At 40.0% G+C, this 21,197-nt stretch overlaps 1 protein-coding gene across 6 annotated transcripts in view; it reads left to right on the top strand.

The window, feature by feature from the left end:
• SGSM2 (small G protein signaling modulator 2) overlaps positions 1-21,197 on the top strand; it is a 470,219-nt gene that overhangs the window by 411,970 nt on the left and 37,052 nt on the right. For 5 of the 6 annotated variants that reach the window (XM_068265978.1, XM_068265979.1, XM_068265980.1 and 2 more), the window contains 4 exons: positions 4,996-5,130; positions 11,363-11,516; positions 16,234-16,298; positions 19,394-19,539. In XM_068265978.1, coding sequence (XP_068122079.1) covers positions 4,996-5,130; positions 11,363-11,516; positions 16,234-16,298; positions 19,394-19,539 — 500 coding nt within the window. The remainder of the gene's footprint in view (positions 1-4,995; positions 5,131-11,362; positions 11,517-16,233; positions 16,299-19,393; positions 19,540-21,197) is intronic. The other variant, XM_068265983.1, reaches the window with a different exon arrangement.

Genomic DNA, 21,197 nt, shown 5'->3' with positions numbered 1-21,197 from the left:
GCCGAATAATTACGCACACCCCACTTTGCAGTTATTTTTTTTTTAATGTTTGGAATCATGTATGATTTTCGTTCCACTTCTCACGTGTACACCACTTTGTATTGGTCTTTCACGTGAAATTCCAATAAAATTGATTCATGTTCGTGGCAGTAATGTGACAAAATGTGGAAAACTTCAAGGGGGCTGAATACTTTTGCAAACCACTGTAGATGCAGCAGTAATTTTAGTCCATTTTCAAACGGCATCAATTTGCATAACATTAGCATATTGTGTGCATAAACTCGGAATTATTAGCATCTCATTGTAAATCCCATTTGAGACTTCTTTTTAGCAAGTTCTAATAGCTAATACATAAATAAAAAAAAGTCCTAATGTGATCACATTTTATTTGGCTTACACTATGAAGTGGAAACATTTGTGCAAACCAGCAACATGTTATTGGCAGGAGACAGTAATAATTATATAGAGCATAAGGGAGATTTCAACATTTTCCAGGTCAGTGCATTGGATTACTCTTCCCAGCTGACTTGGTTCTCTTCTCTGCCATCTCAGAGTCTCATTAGTTTTCCAAGGAGAAGACAGAAGTTGGTGGTTCTTAGTTTCACGGAAGGAATTCAGAGGTCATATTTACATTATTGTGGGTCTGGCTGTTTATAACAATGATTTTCTACAGGAAAAAAACACAGGAAAGATTTTAACCCTCTCACCAGTGATGCATGTTTCACAGGTTGCTTCAGTTCTCATTGTGTTGGACAGGCTTTTCATGCTGCATCGGTCAGTGAGGTTGATGCAATAACATTCAATAAGGTTGTGGAACCTGCGTATACAATACCAATGTTTACTGCACCTTGCTGGACACTACATTCACCCTCTATACTAGTCGTAAATCAGGCATGGCTTCCTGAGCCTTTAATCAATGTAGACAAGAATACAAATATTACGGTATTCTGTGCTGTGTGCTTTACCACCTTTCACACTACTACTAGCCAATGAGCAAGAGGCCTGAAACAAGTCCCCTGTATTAATTAGCTGTCACTGGGGTGCTTTTGAGATTGCCCTACTGTTGGAGATATTCTTTAGCTCCATAAACACCCACTTTATTACCGACGATCCCCATCCCAATGAGGGCGGCCCATCAGTACTGGGCAGGGTGCTTTGTGAGGTGGGGAAAAAAATAAATTGGCTAGATAAAAATCTTCATAAAACGTTATTGATCTTTTCACCAAAACCCAACACAAGCTAAATGTTACTGTACAGGTGACAGGCCCTTGGAACTAGGAATAAGTAGATGAAAAAAAAATTCAGAATGTCAGATTCATGGCATATCTGGCTGATACACTTAAAGGACACCTGAGGTGACGTGTGACATGATGAGATAGACATGTGTACAGTATGTACAGTGCCAAGCACACAAATACCCATGCTGTGTTCCTTTTTTCCTTTCTCTGCCTGAAAGAGATAAATATCAGGTATGCAAGTGACAGTGTCAGTCCGGGTGGGGACTGGGTTAGACTATAGCATAACCCTCACTGATAAGGAATTACAGCCATAAAACACTTTCCAATCAGTAAATGGCTTCTGAGAGCAGGAAAGAGATAAAGAGTCAATCGTTTATAGATTTGAGCTCTAGCATACTTCAATGAAGGTGTCATTGAGCAGAGACAATGGAACTGTAAAAACTTAAAAACTAGATCTAAATATAAAATAAAACCGTGGGATATCTTAAAAAGTCATTTTTAGGAGGAGGATAGATAGAATGGTTTTTCTCATCAGTTTATTTTCACCTCGGATGTCCTTTAAGGCAAATTATTTGCTTATCTGAGGCCATAATTTACCATTTGCATTGAAGCTGATGGCCCTTAGACAAGCTATTGTCCCCAAATTACTGTATGTCAGGTTCACTACTGGCAACATGTCAACAATGTATGTTAAAAAGTCAAGTGGTCTTTGAGAAATCTGATTTTAACATTTTGGCATGGAAATATTTACGAGTGGGCTGTTTGTACAACACCTCGCAGTGTAGCCAGCACAATGTCTACACGCTTTGATGGCCAAATATAACTACAAGTGACAAAAGTGAAAAAGTAGCACTGAGGCTTTGAGCTGTATACATAAAACTGATCTGACCACTGCCAGAATGGGAACACAAAGAGAGCTGTATACACTTTCATGTGCTGTCTCCTAAATAGGGTCAATGAAATGCTATGGTAATCATTTTGTGGTTATGCAAATCTTATATTCATTTTATGCTTGAGATTTTGTGTGGCCTACTTCTAAGCTCAACAAATTTGCATGAAATTACCATACACTTTTATTAGCATCTCATTGAATATCTGATGTCTGACAAGTAAATCCCTATATAGATGATGAACATGTATGTGTTGCTTTACAAACCTGGGCAACAGAATTTGACGATATGATGAAAAAAATACATAATCCACTGTGTAAACTGCATGCCAATACATTCAAAATAAAAAGCAAAAATACATTTGGTTAAGTTATAGAACCTCCCTAATGGTCTGTAAATGCATTACACTGAGGGTCAGTATATGCCTATAACAATATCAGGCAATATGTCTGGAATGACTGACACACAGTTTTCCCTCCAAGTAACCTCTGAATGGGTACTTTCTCTTCACATGTTAGATTGCTTAGATTTAGGACAGTTGAACTTTAACCAATGGTGTAGATGTACAGTAACATAGCACAATGTGCTATATCCATTGTTAGGTCAAATGTGTTATAAATAATTTAGTATTAGGCAATTGTCTGCTAGATGCTTGCCATTCCTGTACTTTCTTGAGACACCTTTTTAAGAAAACTGTATTTTTAATTAGAGGCAAAAGGCTGAAGATGTTTACTTGACCTAATCTTTACATTTTTATTAACTAACGTCTGTCTCATTTAAAATGATGGACTGCTTCAGTTTCTAAATCATATTACAAGAATTTTAAAAAGTCCACTAAGGTGCAATTAACCTTCTCATCCCTGCAAATTGTTCAAATCACTTAAGTTCATATTTTAACTAAACCAGAAATTTTCAATTTTCTCAAGTTATTTTGCCTTTTAATTTTCTTTCAACAGCTAAATTAACAGAGGACTTTTTATTTGATTTTACAGTACTCATTACTGAGATTTAATAACGCTGAGAGGTATCATTAGTTAGATTAATGAGTTTACTTTGTGTTGCCTTTCTCAATGAAAATAGGGGAATAACTCTGATGGATGTCGTGTTATTTAATAATAACAAATAATCTAAATTACAAAATGGATTGTATTGAATATTTTTCGTTATTGTATTATTTTATATTTATTTTGCTATGTGGTAACTCTCAGTTATAAAAAATACTTGCAGTCTTTGGAATCTGTAGGGGTTGAAATATTCTCACTTTGCCTATTTTCCCTTCAAAGACCCAAACAGGTAAAAAAAATAGAATAAAACATTTTTAAAGAAATGTTGTTGAAGTAACTGTGAGAAAAAAAAATACTACTGTAGCTTTATAGTTATTGGTTTAGGCATTACAGTATGCTGTTAATGCTTTGGTAGGCCACTTATGGCTAGGCACCGAAAACAGATAGACATTGGCTTTGCATAAGAAAGAGGTGCGCCCTGTGTAGGTGGACATCAATGCACACCCTCGACCATTTGTTTTTTTTTTAAACACTGTTCAAATTACATTTGCTTTGCATGGTTTTGTTTTTCCCCAGTTGTTTGTGATTGATTGCACAGGTCAGACCTCCACATTTTATATAGTGTATATCTCTGATAAGTAAAGGTAGCCAAACAATTTTTTTTGCCTAATTACACATTTGATGACGAGATGAAACGTCAGTGTGATCATTTGTAAATCTAAGTAGATGTAAACATTTACAGCTGACATTACAATCAATATTAAAGGACAGGTGGGAGTTTAAAAAAAAGAAGCAAGATCTATTTACCTTGGGCTTCTTCCAACCCCCTGGCAGCCTATCTGTCCCTCACTGCAGGTCTTGTGTCCTGGGATCCCCTCCATTGCAGATGGCAACCTCGCCAGGTCTGCATATAATGGGCCTGCGCGAGTACATGGTCTGCACAAGCAGGCGGCCGCGCCACTCACGATCACGTCCACGTGGTCTGGAGTGTTCTGCACAGGCGCAGTACTTTTGCATCTGTGCTGAATGCTCCGAGCCACGTGAGCACGATCGCGAGTGGCGAGGCACAGCAGATGCTGACCTTGCCAGATCAGCATCTGCAGTGGATGGGATCCTGGGACACCGGAGCTGTAGCAAGGGACAGATAGGCTGCCAGGGGCTTGAGGAAGCCCCAGATAAGTAGATCTTTTTTTGTTGTTGTTGTTTTAACTCGCACCTGTCCTTTAAGATCTAAAACTGGTCAAAAGATTGATCCACAGTGTTGGTCTTTAGTTAGTCATAAAATAATCTATTGTTACAAAATGAAGTGATAATTTAATAGTATATGGACAGCTTGAGAGATAAATTATTCACACCAGTAACCCTCGCCACTGAATTTTGTTATCAAAGAGGCTGCATGGAAGGCAAAGACTATACAAAGCTGTACTTCCATAGATTCATGTTGGGAGGTCCTCTTAATCTGATTACAGAAAAAAGCATTATGAGGGGTGATCCAGAAGTTAAGAAATAGTAACTGGGATCACAGAACATTTGTATAATCACCCTTGCAGTGCACATCTTCAGATAATATTGATGCATTGAAAAATAGTTGTTGAATAATAAAAACATGTTCATGATCATTTCTTTCTTTGAGATACCGTATTTTGTACTTCTTCTATGTTAAAATTATAGTAAACTAGGTGGGCTTCTTACTAGCATTGCAGCAGTGTTTCCGGCTGTTAGCACTGATAGCTTATTGTTGTTATTTTGGGTAAAGGTATATCTGAAATGTGAATGATTTTTAATAATCTAATGGTCCTCTAAAGGTTATTTTTATTTGTTTATTTTTGTACCCTCTCCCTGACCATTATTTCCCCAAAGCAGTTACTATTAACTACCACCACTTAGCTGCCAGTCGCTCTGTCTCTGTTGACGACGATGAAGAAGAAGAAGATAGGCTTCACGCCATGTTATCCATGATCTCCTCTCGGAACCTCACAGCTCCTAAAACGATGAAAGGTTTTTATCTGACTTCCCTTCTGAACCTCCCCACGTCTTGCTTTGAAGAGGCAATGTTTTCCATTCAACAGATCATGACAATGGTGGTGCCATTATCGGGCTAAACTACTCTAAACATGACAAATACAAGATGTACGGCATCAATGGTTTAGTCTGCTTGATGGTTTTACACTTAGCAGTAACAATCAGTACAGTGTATGAAAGACTATGCCATATGCTACAGCGTAGCTGTATTTGTTGATCTTATTATACACCAGTAGATCTCCTTTTGTTTGCAACCATGACGTAATAACAAAAGGTTATAGGTTTTAGCACATAGGGCACCATGTAGACAATTTTGTTCATGCCAAAGACCTCTTGGTGACACATTAGTTAGAGTAATGTTGTTTTCAAGGCAACAGAGATAAGAAAAACATGATTGCCTAATAGACACATTGAATCCCAAACATTTTGCTGGGATGCACCATTATTAGAATTGGCTGACTAAAATGTAGAAACCAGCTGATTTTACCAATCACCTTGCCAAATGCCAGCTCACTAAACCTATTACCACACAGAAAACTAAAATTACTGACTCGTGAGGTAAATTACCGACTTGTGTGGTAAATACCTGAACACATGTCAGTAAGTGTCAGTTCACAAAGATTAAAGCATTTGGTAAATCAAGTAAAAGTGTTCAGTATTTATCGCCAGCTCTGACCAGTCGGTAACTTACAATCTCCATGCAGATGTAGCAGACAGCCAAGAGTCAGAGCTACACAGCCCTGCTTCTCACCCCATTTGATCCGATGCATGGCATGTGGGACTTAACAACAGAGCAGAAAAAGGAGACGTTTAAAAAGGCTTTTCTGTATCCCTTTAGATGTGCATATCTATGTACTGCTACACAGAAGAGCTCTCTCTAGTTAGCATGTATGTACATCTAAAAGGATGCTGGGGATGCACCGGACAGAAAGGGAAATGGCTCATGCACACCATTTGTGAGAAGACTCACAGTTTCCTGCCTGACCTGCTCTACAGCTGGTAAGACTTACCGAGCAGGGCTTAGTAAATTAAAGCATGTTTTTTGGGTTTATTACAGAATATCTACCGCATGTAAGGGAATCTTTTTGAATTTGGAAAAAAAAAGTGTAAAATACCTAATGCGGTATTTTACCGACCAATTTTTTACCAGACTGCTCTTGATTAATTGAAACCTATTTGTGTTAACACTTAAAGATAACCTGAAGATATCACTTTTGGAGCTACATATTGTAAATTGTACATCCCACAATATTATCACGTTGTCCCTTTTATGTCTTTAAGGCTGGTTATAAACACGTGGCTTATTTGTAGGATTTAGCCCCTTTTAATCACAGGACCATAGAAACTTCTTTAAAGCCACTAACATGAAATTTAGTAGCTCGGTTGTATTCATTAGTAACAAGCAAAATCAAAATTATCCTTATGCATATATAAAATCCGATCAAGCAGGAAGTATTGAACCTGAGATTATGGACCTGGAGGATGACTACATATGATGTCATATCCTCTTCCTTTAGCTGTTCACATCCTGTGGGAGTTTCTCACGCTGTGGAAGTGACCACTTATTACATACATCCTCACTCTTAAGGCGCGTACACACGCCATACTTCCGACTACGGGTCCAGCGGTAATTGCAAATGGGCTATATTGATAAGGTTTGAAAATATCACATAGGAGAAAAGGTAAATTGAATAAGGGCCCAATCCAATTCATTTTTCCTCTTAAGTTTTTTTGTAAGTGAAATGTTCACATCTTAAATATAAAGTGCCTTTTAAACAACCAGCAAACAGGAAAATATTCAGAATAATTTTGACAGTACTTTTTCAACCTTTTGGTATTTTTCAATTGTAGAGTGCTGAAAAGTTATTTTAAACAGAAGATGAAAAAATATTTAATAGGAGAAATCTTAGAAGAAAAAGTGGATTGAATCGGGCCCGCAGTTCCATATGCAATTCACTTTTTCTCCAGAGTTTTCTCCTAAGCGATATTTTTATACCTTGCCAATAAAATACCTATCAAACCACCAGCACGCCAAAAAATAGTCAAAATAATCTTAATAGTACTTTTTCACCTACTATTTCAATTGCAGAGTTCTGAAAAGTTCTTTTAAAGAGAAGATAAAAAACTATCTCCTAGGAGAAAACTCAGGAGAATAGAGGAATTGCATATGGGCCCGGGCTCATACCCATATGCAATTAACTTTTTCTCCTGAGTTTCCTGCTAGGTTTTTTTTTTAACTTGTCAGAAAAATGCCTTTTAAGCCACCAGAAAGGAAGAAAATACTCAAAATAATTTTGTAAGTATGGTACTTTTTCATTTACTTTTTGGTACTTTTTTAGTTGAACAGTGCTGGAAAATTATTTTAAATAGAAGATGAAAAATTATCTCCTAGGAGAAAACCCAGATGAAAAGGTGAATTGCATATTGCCCTCGCCCATATGCAACTAACTTTTTCTCCTGAGTTTTCTCTTAGTAGATAATTTTTCATCTTCTGTTTTAAGTACCTTTTCAGCACTTAGCAGTTTTAAAAGTACCAAAAAGTAGGTGAATGTGCTATCAAAATTATTTTTTTGTATTTCATTGCTTGCTGGTAGTTTATATAGCACTTTATTGAGAAGTTGTGAAAACTTGAGAAGTCGTGAAAACATCACCTTGGAGAAAAGTAAGGAGAAAAAGTTGATTGCATATTGACTCTGGCTAACTTTTAAGCGTTTTGCTATTGAAAAGTAGGTGAAAAAAATACTATCAAAAATATTTTGAGTATTTTCTTCCTTGCTGGTGTTTTAAACGGCATTTTATTGACAAGTTATAAAAATATCACCTTGGAGAAAACTCAGGAGAAAAAGTGAATTGCATAAGGGCCAAGGTGTGTAGCAAACATGAATACTTTAGGTTTACGTTTCGTAAAAAATTATTGTAAACACAAGAGTTTGCTATAATAAAGCAATAATTCTTGCAATAATACATATAATAATTATATTATTGTTCACTTATCAAATCCTACAAGTTTACAATTTCCACCCTTCTTTCCTTTTTGAGCAACATATTTACAGCCTGAAAATAAATTTTGTCAAAAGACTGATTTGGGTAAGGACATTTTGTTGATGATAAAAGCGGGAAATGGTATACTGAAAACAATGATATAGTTTTATGTTACTTAGTGAAGCCCACATTGGTTGGATATGGCCAGTGGACTCTTGTAAGAAACTTTGCCAGCAAGATTAGAGTATTTCCACATTCCACTGACAATATAGTGGCCACAAGCTCTTGCTGTGTAGGTTAAAGGGCATCTTTGTAGCATAAATAACAAATATGCAGTTGCCAAGAAGGGTTGTGTATTCAGCAGGCAGACTAAACCAAAGTGCTTGACGTATGTTGCTGCACCACACTGCTAAGCACACACAAACTTAGCACTAGCATGTAAAGCACAGGATTTGCATTGATTGCTTAAGAAATACACTGGAGACAGTTGTATGCATACCTTCTGCCTGACGATAATGACATCACTGTTGTTGCAGGGTTTGTTTGCCCTTGTCTGCTGGTGTTTGCAACATGCTCGACCTTTGCATGTGGCCAATTTTGCAGCTTCCCAAACCAATGATGAATGGAACAAAATAATGAGGATGCTGTTCACTTATAATTCTTCAACGACTGCGGTACCTTTCATCTGGATCTTTAGGTTCTGTGGGGTTCTGATTTTACATTTTGGAAACTTTTATTTATAAATCTCTTTTTTTTTTCCACTTGGTTACTTCTTTACTACATTTATATTTTTTTAAGGGTGGGGGCCCGATTAATTATTGGTATTATAACTAAATCCAAAGAAATGTGGCAGATGCTGGGGTCATCTTGTTCTTTTATTCAATTAATTTGTGATTTTGTATTACAATAAAAAGATGCAATATGGTTCTGGCCATCCAGCTCCCTCCCTGAAGAATTAAGGTGAAGAGCATTTTTTCATTACATTTTGATTTTCTTTAGCAGTTACTTTTTTATATGTTGGCATGCTTGCAGTTTGTTGCAAATTATCTTCCTTGCTTAAATAAAACTCCTTCCCCTCCAATAAAGAGAACTATGGATTGATCTTAACATTGCCATTTATTTCAAAGTTACCTTAAATTGTTTCAGTGCAAATATATAAAAAAAAATGGTAGTATATTTGTGGAAAAATAAAGAAGTACATATATCTATATACTATATATATTAAAGGGGAATGGGTGTCTATGATTTCTAGCCAATAACTGCTTCTGCTGCCACTGCTGGTGCCCATATAGTATATTTGCTCTTTGCACCTGGTTGATTTCACGCATGCTCCACCCCCGTATTCCCTACATGTTCCTTGTCATGTTCGTCTTGTACTTGTGCTGAATTAAGTTTTTTTGTTTTTTAATTGAACCCTTTGGCTTGTGGTAAGGCTTGTGACATGAACCTCACACCATGACTTGTTGCCCAGCATAAAGTCAGTGGCCTAAGTCTTGTGTACCATGTTTGTATGTGCCTATTGTGCTTGAAAGTCTAAGCATCGATCTGGAGCATGCATTTGGTAATTCAGGTCATGTCATGGGGGGAGCTGAAAGGCCAAATGTTTTAAGAATTTGGAGAGTAAGAATGTTTTATTTATCTGCCTAATATAACTGTAGTAGCTTGTCAAAATGCTGTATTTCCAGGGCCAGTGCTAGATAGAGAGGTCTTCATCTAAGTCAATAATAAATAAAACTGTATTTCACATTTATACATAACATTTTGGCCTTGATTTAAAATGTACCTGTAGGAAAAAAAAGTGCCACAAAGGGGTACTAACCTCAAAAGAGGCTTCCTTCATCCTCCTCCACTGGGCCATTCCAGCGCTGTGTCCCCCGAAAGACCGTTGACAAAGCCTTGTCAATGGCTTGCACAAGCGCAGTAGCACGGCTAGAGGAAGGAAGCCTTTGGAGAATCTAGAGGCTTCCTTCTCTCGAGGTAAGTATCGAAAATGTTCACTTGCAAAACTCACAAGTTTGATTTAAGCATTCAGGATATCTCAAAGCATCTCCAGTGGAGCCGTCCTTAGCGATTCAGCAAACCTAGATTGGTTAGAATATGCTACTTAACCATGTCATACTATACTTAGGATTACTGAGAGGTAGGTGAAGTGGTGGTTGTGTATTTGCAGTTGCTTACAGCATTCTCTGCAATATTAATAAGTTCAGCATTGGTATGAGAAAAAACTCTCAATGTGAGTAAGTGCATGAAAATCTCACACCCGCAAACATACTAACCTTTCAGCAATTCATAGTATTTTTCATTATAAACTAAGCAAGAGTTAAAATCTCAATTTAAAAATTGTAGTTCAGGTTTGTTGGATTCTTTATGATATCGCCTTTGGAGATGCTTAAAGATGTCCAGAGGTGCTTTAGTAAACAGGCCTTTTATGTTGCTTTATCTTTACTGAACAAATGAATTGATCCAATGGCTCTCAAACTGTGGTCCATCCACCATATAGACATTTGGAGGTTGGTCTACAGTTGTTTGCTTTGATATTCTCATTTATTAGTGGCAATAGATTGCAAACAGCTGAAGTGTATGATATTATTTCGCTTGATGTATTTATTTTGAGATTAATAGTTTTTGATTTTTACAGAGTATGATGTGAATGGGATAAAATTGATCATCCTTGTATCTAACTCCATTTAATGTGGTCCAAAAAATACAGAAATTGGCTAACCTTGGTTCTTGATGGACAAATTATGGAATATAATGACATCAGCCAAAGGTCGAAATATCAGTTCTGGTCAAATTGACCCTTTAACACCCTCTTAGATGATAGATAAATGATAGCACTTAAATTATAACAATAAGATTAAATATTAATTAAATCTTTTAGCGCGTATGTCAATTAAAAATGCCACTCACCTTTCATTTTAAATTATATCCCCTACATTCGTTACCAAAACTCAAGCTCCAGTCCTAACAAAATGATACCTCAGACTATACCAGTCCCTTTTTCCTCCTTTTTCCTCCAAAGAGTCTGTAAGATTTATTGATGCTGAGCACAGAGTTAAACAGGCCAATCTATAGAACTGAAGCAAAAAGATTTAAGCGAGGACAGTTTAACGTGTCAGATACATCAATACTGACTATAGTTGAGTGTTCAGGAAGCAGGATTGTCTGTGATCACATTACAGTTTGGATTTATTGTGTCCAATGTATGATGGATATGTCTCTCCAGACTCTAGCAACGTGATAGAGATGCAAGGTTTCGGTGCTAATCTTTTGCCCTGGCAACATAACGAGTCTTGTAGTCAGGCGTCATCCTGCATATCGTATTCTACAGGAAGTTCACCGTACGAGATTCCCACCTGCTGCAGCTGTATCCATGACAGGTGAGTTTCACGCTGAGTATCTGTTTGACTACATTGAAACATTGTTTTTATTTATCCTAATTTAGTTATATATAAAATATAATATTGTTACAGGAACAAAAATACACATGAAATAAGCACATATGGTCACAGTTATACTAGACACAGCACATTTAGACAAGACACAGAACATTATATTGCGCTTTTCTCCTGGAGGACTCAAAGCGCCGAAGCTGCAGCCACTAGGGCGCACTGTATAGGCAGTTGCAGTGTTAGGGAGAATTGCCCAAGGTCTCCACCTGAATAGGTGCTGGCTTACTGAACATTTAACTACACACCAAAAATTACTGTCTTTATTTAGGTAAATGGTTATACTTTATGAGATCTCTCATGTTCTTATCTTGAAACTTATTCATACAATACTACAGACTAATTCAAAATGGCTTTTCAGTCTGCTGGCTTTTGTTTACGACTAACTTTAGACCTGCAGGAAGAAGGTGTTTACTGTAGCTGCAGAGCCCAGCATTGGTCCTGTCATGATGTTACAGCAGTACTGCTGGGTTCCAATTTTATCATAATTTCTCTACAAACAAAAAACAACAACACAGCATGGCTTTGTTTTCAGATGCAAGCTAGCCATATGTGTGAATTGCTATCATATCCATAGATAAAGTCATACTGGGCAAACCTACTCACCTACTGGGCCCTTCTCACTGCCCTCTGCCCCCACACCCTAAATCCCAATCTACTAAAGAAAAAAAAAAAGCTCTTTGGCCAAAAACAAAAAGTCACTGTTTCCCCGTAAAGTAAGCACACCTGCGCCATGTTACCGTATATACTCGCTAGCAAGCCGCCCCGCATATAAGCCGACCCCCCAACTTTTACCTGAAAAAAATAATTGACCCTCATATAAGCTGGGGGTAGGAAATGCTGGCCGCGTGATCCCCCTAGTGTGTCCCTGTATAGCTAGTATAGTGCCCAGTATAGCTAGTAAAGTGCCCAGTATAGCTAGTATAGTGCCCCAGTATAGCTAGATTAGTGCCCCAGTATAGCTAGAATAGTGCCCCAGTATAGCTACTATAGTGCCCAGTATGGGTAGGTAGTGCCCCAATATAGCTAGTATAATGCCCAGTATGGGTAGGTAGTGCCCCAGTTTAGCTAGTATAGTGCTCAGTATGGGTAGGTAGTGCCCAATTTAGCTAGTATAGTGCCCTGTATAGCTAGTATAGTGCCCAGTATAGGTAAGTAGTGCCCAGTATAGCTAGTATAGTGGCCAGTATAGGTAGGTAGTGCCCAGTATAGCGCCCAGTATAGGTAGGTAGCGCCCAGTATAGTGCCCAGTATAGGTAGGCAGTGCCCAGTATAGCGCCCAGTATAGGTAGGTAGTGCCCAGTATAGTGCCCCAGTATAGCTAGTACAGTGCCCAGTATAGGTAGGTAGTGCCCCCTCCTCTACCTCCCCCCCTCCCCTCCCCCCCTCTGCCGCCGCTATCACCTGAGTTGGCGCCGCATCTTCTTCTATTATTCCCCTCTCCGCTCGTAAAGTAATTCCCAGCAGCGCGCCCCACGGCAGCTGCTGTGATGACGAGGCAGGAAGCCATAGAGAGAGAGAGAGCGGTTCCCATAGCTACAGGAAGCCGCTCTCTCTCTACGGCTCCTGCTTCATCATCACAGCAGCCGCCGTGGGGCGCGCTGATGGGAATTACTTTACGAGCAGAGAGGGGAATAATAGAAGATGCGGCGCCAGCTCAGGTGATAGCAGCGGCCGCGGGGAGCGGGGAACGCGGACCACAGGTGACTCGCAAGCAAGCCGACCCTCCAATTTTTGACCCCCTTTTTGGGGGTCAAAAATTCATCTTGTAAAAATTTGTCGGTAACTCTGCCTGCCCCAAGTTAACTCTCAGTTATGGCCCAGGATTCACGGCCTGTTCCAATCATTATTTGATGACATCATGCATAAAAATTCTTGGATGGCTCTCTTGCATCTTAAAAACCTTGTACCGTCCAAGTTTCAACTACGCCTGGCCACATATATACACCCAAAAAAAACAAACCCTGACCAAAATATAGAAAAAGACGAAAGTCCATTTGGAGGAAGTTAAGGTTAGGGTGAATAATTTTATGATACTCAGGGAAATAGCTAGCTTAGTCAATAACAGACATAAAAACTGGGGCCCCTGATTGAGATATATTAATTTACCATAGAACTGTGATGTGAGTTCTACCATGTACCACTGTAAAAATAGTAAGGTGAGGGTCTCCATGACTCAAGGTCTTTCTAACTTTTCTCTTTTTTCCTTTTTCTATATTCTACCCTCTCTTTCTTTCTTTTTCTTTCTCTCTTATATTCACTTCTTTCATAATACTCTTTGAGGGAGCTCTCATTACTCATAGCGGAATTATTTGTGAATGTTATTTGTGAATGGTGGACAGTACATTTTTCCCTTGTGCTATACCTCTTCCTCAAAATTGTGTGCCCCTCGTGATGTGATGTAACAACCTTTATATATAAACAGTATAAAAAAGTAGATTCATGTAATATAGGCCTGTAATATTGCCATGTGCATAGCAACATTTGTGTTCCTTATATTCCGCCAAGGCTGGATTTATACTTTTTGTGTCCCCTAGGCCAAGTATGTTGTGGCTTCCCTTTCATGTGCAGCAATGCCCCTCCAATTCCATGTGCAGCCCACTCTTCTATGTCTATCATCCATGTACAGCAGCCCCTCTCTTTCACGAACAGCTTCCTTGGGCATTAGTTTCTCTCTTTCATGTTTTTGCTCCCCTTTGTCAGCCTTCTCTTTCATATGTAGCAATCCCTATTTCATATCCAGGTGCCCCTTTGGGCTGCAGCTGCCCCAGGCCCGTGCCTTTGCGGCCTTTCTAGAAATCTGGCCCTGTGTTCCACACTATGCAATGCAAGACAAAGACAAGACAAATAACATTTATATTGTGCTTTTCTCCTTGCGGACTCAAAGCGCCAGAGCTGCAGCCACTAGGGCGCGCTCTATTGGCAGTAGCAGTGTAAGGGAGACTTGCCAAAGGTCTCCTACTGAATTAGTGCTGGCTTACTGAACAGGCAGAGCCGAGATTCGAACCCTGGTCTCCTGTGTCAGAGGCAGAGCCCTTAACGATTACACCATCAGCCAACCATGCAGCAAGCATCACTCTGCTGCCGTTAATGCCGGTAATATTACCGTGCACTATTTGCACATGGTGGTATTAATTGTGCTACGTGAATCAACCTCATAGATATTAAACTACTATGTCCAGACTAATAAATAAGTGGTCTTATTCACTAGCTGTGATTCAAAAATCGGTTTGCTTGCATTTTGGACATTGGAACAGCACCGTTTTTTTCCACTAGCGTGATATGATTATTTGCAGAATTGCAAGCTCCAGCATACTGCATTTTTGCTACATATGTGCTCCTATACAAAGTATGGAAGCGCAAGAAAATCTCATAGCAATCACGCCACTGTGCGATTTTCCCTGCAAATCACAAATGCACTACAAACAATGAATGGTGATTGGATCATGGCAAAATTGCGGTAGTGGAAATAGAAATAGATGCAATTGTGGCTGCAATCGTTTTTCTTAGTGGAAAAAGGCCCTACTCATTGATTTTACAACTGCAAAGTTCAGATTGCAAACTCTTGTTAAAATTTAAATAAGGAGTTTGGAATAAAAAGTTATTTCTTCAGTAATATTAGCAATGCACGTACAGTCTTTGCAAGACATTACCTTCTTACAGTTGCTTGTTAATATGAACTAGCCGACCCGCGGCGTAGCATATGCCGCATAAGGGGGTAGTGGGCAGGAAGGGGGTATTGGGCACAGTGGACCCCCCTCCCTCACCTTGGTCCCCCATGTGCGCTGCCCCTCCAGCTCAAGTTTGCGGCGGGGAGATGGGGTCGGACCCCCCCTCCCTCACCTGGGTCCCCCATGTGCTCTCCCCCTCCAGCTTAAGTTCGCGGCGGGGAAGGGGGTCGGACCCCCCCTCCCTCACTTGGGTCCCTCATGTGCACTCCCCCTCCAGCTTAATTTTGTGGCAGGGAGGGGGGTCGGACCCCTCCTCCCTCACCTGGGTCCCCCGATCTGCGCTCCCCCTCCAGTGGGTGTTCCACTATCATCACTTCCTGCAATGCCGCCCGTATTGTAAGTGGGCGGCATTGCAGGAAGTGATGATAGTGGAATGCATGCTGGAACGCGGAAGAGGTGAGTCATCCCCGCCCGCTGCCTCTTATTAATACGCTGCTGCGCTTTAAAAGCTAGAGGGGGAGCGCAGATCGGGGACCCAGGTGAGGGAGGGGGGTCCGACCCCCCTCCCCGCTGCTCTGCCCAATACCCCCTTCCTGCCCGCTAACCCCTCCAGCTCGGCGGCCCTCCGCCCACGGTTGGGGCGGCAAACAGTCTAGGACCGGCCCTGGGAGCAGGGCGCTACTTCTTCTTCTTGCTTCAAGGTTGAGGCATGTAGCCTATTATATATATATAGATTAACATAATCTTTTCTACAACACTCTTTATTTATTTTTCTTAAGATTCTTTCTTTTTACAACTATTAATAAAGCAGATAACATAAAGAGCGGTACCATAAAGGCACATACTAAAAGCACAAACAAATATTGCAACATCATAAAAATAGTTCCAACATCGTACAAAAGAAACAAATTCTACAAATTCCTTATAAGGATGTACTTTAGTTTTTATGCATCTCACTGTGAAATATATATCTACAGGACTCCACTAAAACTATTATGTGAAAATATGAAGAGACAGATTGTATCCCGGGCATTCTATGGATGTAAGTAAATATATACCTTTGTAAACATCAAGTGGGTTTTTTACCTGTATTGCATTATCAGAAGCATGGATATAGCAGACATTTCAGAGAGGCAAAGAACTGTGTTACCACAAGGATTTTTTATTACCCAAAAGGAAAATTACATTTTCTGTCTCTGTCCATCATAATGCTCTCTCTGTAGGCAAAATCGAAGGCCAGTTCTGCTATTTAATTTTTATCTGCTAAAGACGGAAAAAAATTCCTTTACAGATCCAGCCAGAGGTGTGTAATTTATCTGACATAAAGCTGTGTTTAAAGTTTATTTGCTTTAAACATGTATCAGTGCTGCGATCATATTTTTGCATTATAACGTTATTCACTGAATGCTATGAATTTCTAAAACTTACAGTATGCCCTATTTGTATTACTATTCCAGCACAATTTGCATTACTTTCCTAGCCTGGAATCTGTACTCTGTGTTTGCTGCTTTGCAGTATAGATAGCCCAGGTATCTTCCCCTTCCTGCATGAGAAATTAACTGGATATAGTGTATCATTAAATATTGTTGCTTGTTTTCCATGCTTCCCCTAACTGAGTAACTGGCAGGAAGCTCGGAATCTACTAGTCTGTTCTGCGTCTCTTCTGAACACTGTTGAGTGGCTTCGCATTTGAATTCATGATGGCATTAATCCAACTGAAGGGATTGTGTATTTCTCTGCAAAGTTGGACTTTCACTTCAAAGGGAACCTGAAGTGAGAGGAATACAGAGGCTGCCATCTTCCTTCTTTAACAGGCAATAGGCTCAAACCAATGCAGTTTTTCTAATGGTAAATAGAAAACAGAGGCGCCAAATTGAATAAAATACACTAAATACAGTTTAAAAATGAGAATTTTAGTGGACTTACCTGCCCATTGATTACTAGCATTGTCTGATAAAGGCAAAAAAAAAATGTATTTCGTACTTCACAAAATGTTGCAACGCGTTTCGCAGGTATTTCACCCACTTCTTCAGACAATAAGACAGGGGTAACTGAGAGGGTCAAAGGATAATAGGCTAAGAATTCATTCTGACATATGGCATTATAATCATTATTATAATGACCACAAATTAAACAAAATGAAACATTGCTGATGCTATGTGGATCTGCGTATAAAATGTAAAAATTATATACAATTTAACGGTAAAGGATTGACACACAAAACACAAAAGCATAGAAACATAAATAAGTAAATAGCAAACAAAAATTCTTTAACAGATTGCCATTATGGCATATATCAAAGATTGGGTGACATAAATAATAACATATCTTTTTATCAATCAGATATAGGCACAATCTGTGTAGGTTGCAAGTAGCTTTCCTATGCCAGCTGTTAAAGGGGCACTACGGTGAAAAAAAATAAAATTTAAAATATGTGCAAACATAGACAAATAAGAAGAAAGTTTTTTTCCAGAGTAAAATGAGCCATAAATTACTTTTTTCTTATGTTGCCGTCACTTACAGTAAGTAGTAGAAATCTGAAAAAAGCGACTGTTTTGGACTGTTTTGGTTTTGGACTAGTCCATTCCTTCATAGGGGATTCTCAGCAAGGCTTTTATTCTTTATAAAAAATATTCCCTAAAAAGGATTTAAACAATGATGCTGGCCAGCTTCCCTGATCGCTACAATTTTTTGGCAGTTGGACAGAGCAACTGCCATTCACTAAGTGCTTTTGAAAATAAGTAAGTCCCTGAGAATCCACTATGAAGAGATGGACTAGTCCAAAATGTGTTGCTTCTGTCAGGTTTCTACTACCTACTGTAAGTGACAACAACCTAGGGGGAAAGTAATTTATGGCTCATTTTACTCTGGGGAAAAAACGTACTTCTTATTTGTATGTTTAAATTTTAAAATTTTTCGCCATAGTGCCCTTTTAACCTCCTTGGCGGTAACCCCGTGTGTGACACGGGGTAAGCCGCCGGAGGGTGCCGCTCAGGCCCTGCTGGGCCGATTTACATAATTTTTTTTTCAAACACGCAGCTAGCACTTTGCTAGCTGCGTGTTTGCTCTGATCGCCGCCGCGGATGCGCCGCTACCCGCCGCGGAAACAGGCCCCCCCCCGCATACCCCTTGCGCAGCCTTGCCAATCGCCGCCAGGCTGCGCTATGGGGTGGATCGGGACTCCCTGTGACGTCACGACGTCCTTGACATCGATGACGTCACTCCATGCGTCACCATGGCGACGGGGGAAGCCCTCAAGGAAATCCCGTTCAGAACGGGATCTCCTTATGGGCAAGCGGCGCCGGCGGCGATCGGAGGGGATGGGCGGACGCCGCGGGGAGGGGGAAAGCATGTAGCTAGCGCTAGGCTAGCTACGTGCTAAAAAAAATGGCGAAAAAAACCCTCCCGCGGGAATTATACCGCCAGGGAGGTTAAGGGCCCCAGCTGTGTCTCTATTTATGGATATGTTAAGATACTTATATTGCTTTTTTAAAAAAAGTAATATTTTAACCCAATGCTTTGTTTACAGCACTATACATACTATGTCTCTCTGCTCATGGAAAGATCAATGTGAGGATTGTCACAGGATAACTCAAATATTTAAAAGTTGATCACGGCGCCCCATTTTTGGCATATGCCTTTAGTATTATTAACTCTTTATAAACAAACGCTAGAATTGACAGAGTGCACAGTAGCATTTGATTGGCTCTTTCCAGAAAAACATTAGAGTTGTCAGAATGCACAGGAGCATGTAGACAGTGGATTATATATAGATACCAGGCTTCCAGTAGAAGGACTAGTAAGGGAGCCCAAGGGGACTTGCACCCCTCCTCCACTCTGGAAGTAGCTATATAAATATTTAAAGCAGGCCTAAACTGGTATAATTAAGGTTAATTGAAATGAGCATTAAGAATATCAGCTTTATTAGAACCAAGAAAAGCTTCCCACACGCCTAAACACATTTTTACAACATCAGACTCCGGGGGGATGCTAAGCTGTGTGCTAATGAGTATTGAAGAGCGATGGTCCATTTGATGTTATGAAGTAACTTCCAACTGTCACATGTCCTGAAAGGCACAATTAGAAGGTTCTATTTATATTTTGTTTACAAAGTATTACTCCATTGCTTTTTGTCAGGGCTTGCCTATTGCCGCCACCTGTCCACAGTACGAACGCATCTCTCTGCCCTAGTCCATCACTCCATAATTCCACCGGACAAACCAAGTGATGCCTCGGGTGGCCTAACCAAAGAAGTGTGGAGCAAATATCAGAAGGATATGAAGGTAATGTACACTTATGTCATTTCTCTTTAACCTTGAGGGGGTGTTTACAAAGGGAAGTCAAGAGAAAATTGACCCTTTGGGCGAAACCAAAGTGTGTCCCATGTTCTGTCGCACTGGAAAAAGGTGCATTTCAGATGTAAGTTCAGTGACATGTTCATTAAGGTGGCCACTAACGGTGCAATTTCTAGTGAAAAATTGTTCGAGCGATCAGAAATTCTGATCGGATTGGTTGAAAATAATCTCAGTTGATGGGCACAATCGATTATGAATGATTATAAAAAAAATTGTCCGACTGGATTTTTGTCGAACCAAAATTTGGATTTTCTTGATTGCTTGTGATAGATAGGAAGCAAAGATTGGTTCGTTGATGGTGTAGTGAACAATTTTTCTTCCGATCCGAATTTCTGATCGCTCTAACGATTTTTCGCTAGAAATTGGACCATTAGTGGCCACCTTTAAAGTGGTTCCAGTAATACAGTGGTATCGTTACACAACCATTTTTCTTAACCTCCTGGGGACCACGTAATGTAAATCCTATGCCGCACTTGTGGCTGTCTAACTCTGATCTGGCATAGGATTTATGCCGCCTGCTGCTTCTGCTCCTGACGCGATCGTGCGCACCCGAGAGGGGAGAATAAGCTGTCATATGACAGCTGACATCTCTCCTCAGTGATCAGGAGCCATTGTGATTGGTTCCTGATCACGGGATTACTACGATCGCCGGCCGATCGTTGTGATTACTATTAGAGCAGCAGCAGTAGGAGGGGAAGAAGAGAATGCACTCACCTTCCTGATGTTCCCCCGACAATCTTCGCATGCCTCCACTCTGCCCGACATCTCTGCTCACTCTGACTTAAGAGTCGGGTCCTGGCTTGATGACGTCATCAAGCCATGACTCAGAACTTAGAGTCAGTGCGAGCAGGGATGCCGGCCAGAGCGGAGGGGGGCTAGACCTGCTCATCGCAGGACCCAGGAAGGTGAGTAAAGGCTGCTGGTAATACGGGGGACACTTTATTATTTATTATACTGGGAACACTAATGCCTAGCTAACTATACTGGGGATCCTGTTGCCTGATCCTCCAAATGCCCCCCCCCCCCCCCCCCCGCAGGTAAAATGCCCTGGTCCTGGTTAGGCAGCCGGTCCCCAGAGGGTTAACTAAAGCAAAAATGATGATGTTACATTCTGTAACATTAGTTACAGACTAGTTTAGTTTTAGATAATAATAGTTTAAAATTATCCTTGGGACCTTCTGATATGAAAGTGGCTCCTTTATGGCAAATAATGCCCTTATTAATACCAGCAGGATGACTGCAGATTTGCTAAACTGAGTTAGCAAAACTGAGTTATATTGTTTAGATACATAACTGGGCATATGCTGCCAAATGAATCAACTCAGAACTGCTCTGTTTGAGCCCATGACATACACCTCTGACACACCCCCAACAGACTCCCGTCTACTGTCTGAGTAACGCAACTGTGATATTTTCACATTGGGCAAATTCTGCAATAAGTCCCCTTTATGAATATGGCTAGACATACTGTAGGCTGTGATGACTTTTTAAAGCCATCATTACACGTTACAGAGTACCCTAGCCTGTGAAATAGTTGGAATTACTTTAGTCCCTCCTGAACTCTGCTGCACGGCCACTCTTGTTCC

The sequence above is a fragment of the Hyperolius riggenbachi genome, chromosome 2 (assembly GCF_040937935.1).
Source record: "Hyperolius riggenbachi isolate aHypRig1 chromosome 2, aHypRig1.pri, whole genome shotgun sequence".
Taxonomy (NCBI): domain Eukaryota; kingdom Metazoa; phylum Chordata; class Amphibia; order Anura; family Hyperoliidae; genus Hyperolius; species Hyperolius riggenbachi.
Note: the sequence above shows the minus strand (reverse complement) of the source record. Positions and strands in the feature narration are given on the sequence as shown.